This window comes from Buceros rhinoceros, unplaced genomic scaffold (assembly GCF_000710305.1).
Source record: "Buceros rhinoceros silvestris isolate BGI_N320 unplaced genomic scaffold, ASM71030v1 scaffold12163, whole genome shotgun sequence".
Classification (NCBI taxonomy): Eukaryota; Metazoa; Chordata; class Aves; order Bucerotiformes; family Bucerotidae; genus Buceros; species Buceros rhinoceros.
In genome coordinates, this window is record NW_010403227.1 from 155,430 (window position 1) to 160,175 (window position 4,746).

Below are 4,746 nucleotides of genomic sequence, written 5' to 3' on the forward strand. Positions count from 1 at the left end.
CAGGAAAAACATTTTCCCTATTCCTTTCCACTCACTAAAATGAAGCCAAATACAATTTCCCCAGCCTTTTCTCTCTCAGCACTCCAGTACACTTTAGCATTTTAGGAACACTGTCCCTTCACAGAAGGTCCTACTTTATTTTGGGTTAGGTCAAAAAACATTTCAGCTTGAAAATGCTCATATGCTAGGAAGGAAAAAAACCTAATCTCGCAAATTCACAGCAAATTTTGTACCACAGAGTACTGAAAAAAATCAATTTACTAAACAAAAAACCTGAATAGTAGCCAGCTGAAAACCAGTATTAAGGATAGTGCAGATTAATGTCCTTGATTCAAGCTGTGAACAGGGTGGGCAAGACAGTCATGCATACAGTGTAAATTGGGAGTAAATCCGTTTAAGTCAATGGGTTTCAACATTGTCAACTCATCGTCAAAAACCTGTTCCTGGTACAGGTTTCTGCTTCCACTGACATCGAGAGTAAATCTCCCAAATGCCCAACAACAAAAATATTTTTGTTTAAATTATGACATTTTTTCAGATGCTGATGATGCTTTCACTTATAAAGAAAGCTGAGGGGGGGTTGTTAGAAACAAATATAACAACACAAAGCTAGAAATTATATTTTTGAATTATTATATTAATAGCTTATAATTCCAAGTACATGTCACTCAATGTACTTCAGCTTCTTCTAAGCATTCCCCAGAGGCTTTCTGAGTCATGTGTCAAACTACTTTTTGATGCAAGACTTACAAAATCTGCCCTCCCTAAAGCAGCAGTTCTTTCCCTCTAAATTGCTGAGTATTTCCGCTGAGCATCAAGAGTTCATCAACTATGCAAATTAAATCCAAATATATGAATAAAATTTAGAAAGAATTTCACCTGCTGGGTGTGTAAGAGAAAGGGAGGAGGTGTTCGAAGTAGGACATGGAAAACATTTCAACTGCAATCTAAATAAATAAAGATAGCATGCAAAGACACGCATGCTGTCCAGAAGGCAATCTGTACATTACGCTTTCAAACTTTTACACTGCTGTTTTGAGGCGAGTTACAACATCTTACATTCCAATTGCTTTAGAAAGGCTGAATAAAATTTTGCTCATGCGCTAAAAGATTGGACTGTCACAAAGTGATGGATGGGTTTTCTATGTTCTCTGTAGGGCGTTTCAATACCATAGACTCCAAGTGCTCTTGATGAAAAGGCAACATTCTCATTTAGGGTCCGTCACTGCCTGAGCTTCAAACCATTATCATTCACCTGCATTGGTGCTTCCAGTGACAAAACACTTACCAAAATGTATAAAATACTAATTACTTTAGTCACTTTGATAGAGGTGTAAAACACCCTAAAGCAAAGCTCTATTACTCTGTGTGAGGGTTTGAATTCAAAATTAAAAATGCAGCCAAAGGGAGAATAAGATTTTAATTACATTCCCCACCTCTCAAACATTTCCTGAAAACCTAGGGGAAAGAGACCGAGTAATTTCACACCACAAGAACTCCCTTCTTACTGGTACTGCTCGCTTCAGAAGAAAAAAAAAAAAATCCAGAAAACCTCAAGTTTACTTTATTGTCTTCCAAATCATTACACTTTCAAACACAGAGACTAACAAGCTTCAATAAAAAGCTTTGATTTCTTCTCAAGAGATTTCAGATGCCAAACATGTTTTTCCATTTAAAAACTTTCAAGTACTATGATACAGAAAGTTTTGTAACTTACAGATATTTCAAGGAAAAAAATTAGTATTTTCTATGGAGAAAAGCCTCAAATAAAATGTAATTGGCATGCAACTGTGAATAGCTACACACTATCCCAGAAAAGCTTGGTTTAATTTGCATTTGCCACAAAGCTCCCTTCAGCTTAAATAATTGCAAAGGATCTCTCACTTTTAGATTTCATTTGGTGGATTGGGACTACTCCTTGTTTATAACATTTGACAGTTTTCTTTATTAAGAAAATTGTAACTTGGACAAATTCATGAGCTGAACGGCATGCGAAAGCAGCTCTGGAACTAAAAATCCAAGCATATATGGAATGAAAAAGCACATGTTAGTTCATATTTTCACTAAGGGTAAAAGTGAGCCCAGCAAACAGAATATTTTGATTCTCCAAGATAAAAAAAAAAGTCCTCTAAATTGATGGGCCTTAAGACTGAAAACGGATGGAAACATAGTAGCAAAAAAGACTAGAGTAAATCACAATTGAATTTCTATAAAAACTGCCTGTAGGTTCCTTTCTCTATTAGAAAAAATCAGTTCAGTCAAGGACTTTGGCTAAACTGCTTCTTAAAGTTTAAAATACGTAATTTGATATAGAACAGTTAAGGTCAAAGTATTTCTGGAAAAAAGACCGGAGGATTACAATATGCTCATGTGCTGTTAACACTTCAATGCTGCTCACGGAGCATATCAAAATTGCTCTGTCGAACAACAGGCTTCAGACAAGGTAGGAGAAGGATCCAAGTCTGTTCATCTGCATGTGACTGAACCAGGGACAAGGAAAACAGAAAGATACTGGCTCCTACGGCTGATGGGAAAGCAATTCCACTCCGCAAAACATACTGTTTCCTGATTCCATTTTAGCCTGTAAAACATTATCCATTTTGACAGAAAACAATGTTTGAGTAACAAACAAAACCGAAACAACATTTCTTCAAGCAAAGGCAATTGATTAGTTTTGAGTAAAGACAGGGTGTATCTTTCTTTCAGAGCTCCTATTTTATCTATTTTTCTTAAGAAAAATAGACCTGATTTAGAATAGTCAAATTTTACATTCAGATGTTATGGACTAACTGGTAAACCGATACAGAAAACAAAACTTTACTTTTGCATTTTCTCTAATTTTTTTGCACATTTTAGCACTTCTGTCTGTCTTAATTGTAATTTTTAAAAAATAGAAGTTCTATTTCTATCACATTTCTGCTAACTATACCTATTGCTGCCATGATGCATTAGTAAATATTAGTTGTACTGCAAAGGCTTAGTTAGCATTGCAGTCTAAAGTTGCTCAGAAGGTTTTCCATTTATGACTGCCATACCCAAACACAATGTCAGCAAGACAAACACTAGGTACACTGACATACGGAACATTCCACGTCTAAAGTAATTGAGAATAAAAGTATTCCTTTTACAAACCTTCAAAAAGGCAGAACCTATCAGAGAGCAGTAATTGTACCAGATGTTCCAAAGGTCTTCAGAAGAGAACACGAAAAGAAACTATATCTTAGTTTTTAAAAGTCTTTAGACTACCAATGTCATCTTTGTTGTCTGTCTCATAATACAGGACAAAAACCCTCTGGCTGTACATGCCCTGAATACTACATCCACTTTTCTCCATCTAGCAAACTCAACACCAACCATCCCTGCTTTGAACAGCACACCATAGCTCCTGTACTCAGCAAAATTGAAGGTGCATTATCCTATAGATACCCACATTTAACTGGATAATGAAAAAAAATCCTGATGACTGAACCAAAATAAACATACGGCAAATTCTAATTTAGATGAAAATAAGGTAATACAGGTATATACTGCTGACTACTTTGAGGCTGTTAATGAGGAAAAGGGAGGAGAGAGTTGTATGGTGATGCTAATTTCAAGGCAAATTTCTGAAATATTTGTGCAGAAATGCTTGTACAGATAGGTGGTTGTTTACTCAACTATCTAAGTTCTGTGGCCGTACACTGCACCCTGATATCACATATTGAAGTTGAGGAAATGCAGCACATCTGAAAAGGGACAGGCAGGATAGTGGAAGTCTCTCTTCATGTGGTAAATCCTATAGTGGCCTGCAATGCTTTACAGAAGGATTTTTCTTTTAATTCCCCAAAATGCTCCTTATTCACAGCAGGGTCTTACAGTCAGCAAGAGCAATTTTTCTTCCTGAGTCAGCCAGCACTTACGTTCTGGGATGAAATGATTACAAACCACATAACTACAGCAATTCACCCATCCCAGCTTAATTACTTATTACTCACAAATAATTTCCTTTTATCCATTTCAAATTTGTTTCTTGCATTAACAGTGATGCATTTTTATTACAACATAAGTGCACATTATTAGATGGATGACTACATAGCTTTTTGGCTAAAGTTTTGGAAGGAAAAGATTTCTGCTCCCTCTTTGTACAACTGTGTATTTTGCATTAAATCATTATCATTAGATAAAACATGCAAGAGAAATAAATACCTAAAATACATAAGGAGACCGTTCTGACAACTGTGTTCAATACTGGTCTATGAGTTGTTCTCTTTGGAACAGACAGAACCTCTATCCTTGGCTGTAGAGGAGAAAACATTTCCACGTTCTCCTCCCATCACACCAGACTGGCTTTCAGCCTGGTGGTTAGGGGGTGTGTGGGGAAAAAGAGAGTTTGATTCCCTTCAGGCAGCAGCAGCAACAGGACTAACTGTAAGTGAAGGACATAGCAAGCACTCCTAAGAACGTATGATATAAAAACCAGGTATCAGTGCCGTAAGTGTAACTTCTGTTCTACTTTTGAAAGAAAGGATTTAATACCTACTTTCAGAAAGGCAGATGTTCATGGTTCTGAATCCCAAGTAGAAAGAGCTACCCGAATCTTTAGGGAGAAGCAGAATTAGGTTTGGTCCATAGTATCTCCTTTGGAAGCATCTTGCAGAGGTTGCTGGGGTCGGTATAATCAGATAGGTACTCTGAGACTGTCAGATAAGCAGTATGGCAGCTGAAGCTGTTACTTCCCAGGACTTCCTACAGACAGGGGCACTGGAT

At 36.9% G+C, this 4,746-nt stretch overlaps 1 protein-coding gene across 1 annotated transcript in view; it reads right to left on the minus strand.

Annotated features, from left to right (window-relative positions):
* The window catches only part of INO80C (INO80 complex subunit C), an 18,907-nt gene extending 16,437 nt beyond the window's left edge, over positions 1 to 2,470 (minus strand). Inside the window, 1 exon segment of the mRNA XM_010132938.1 lies at positions 2,360 to 2,470. Coding sequence (XP_010131240.1) covers positions 2,360 to 2,470 — 111 coding nt within the window.
* Positions 2,471 to 4,746: the final 2,276 nt, after the last annotated feature.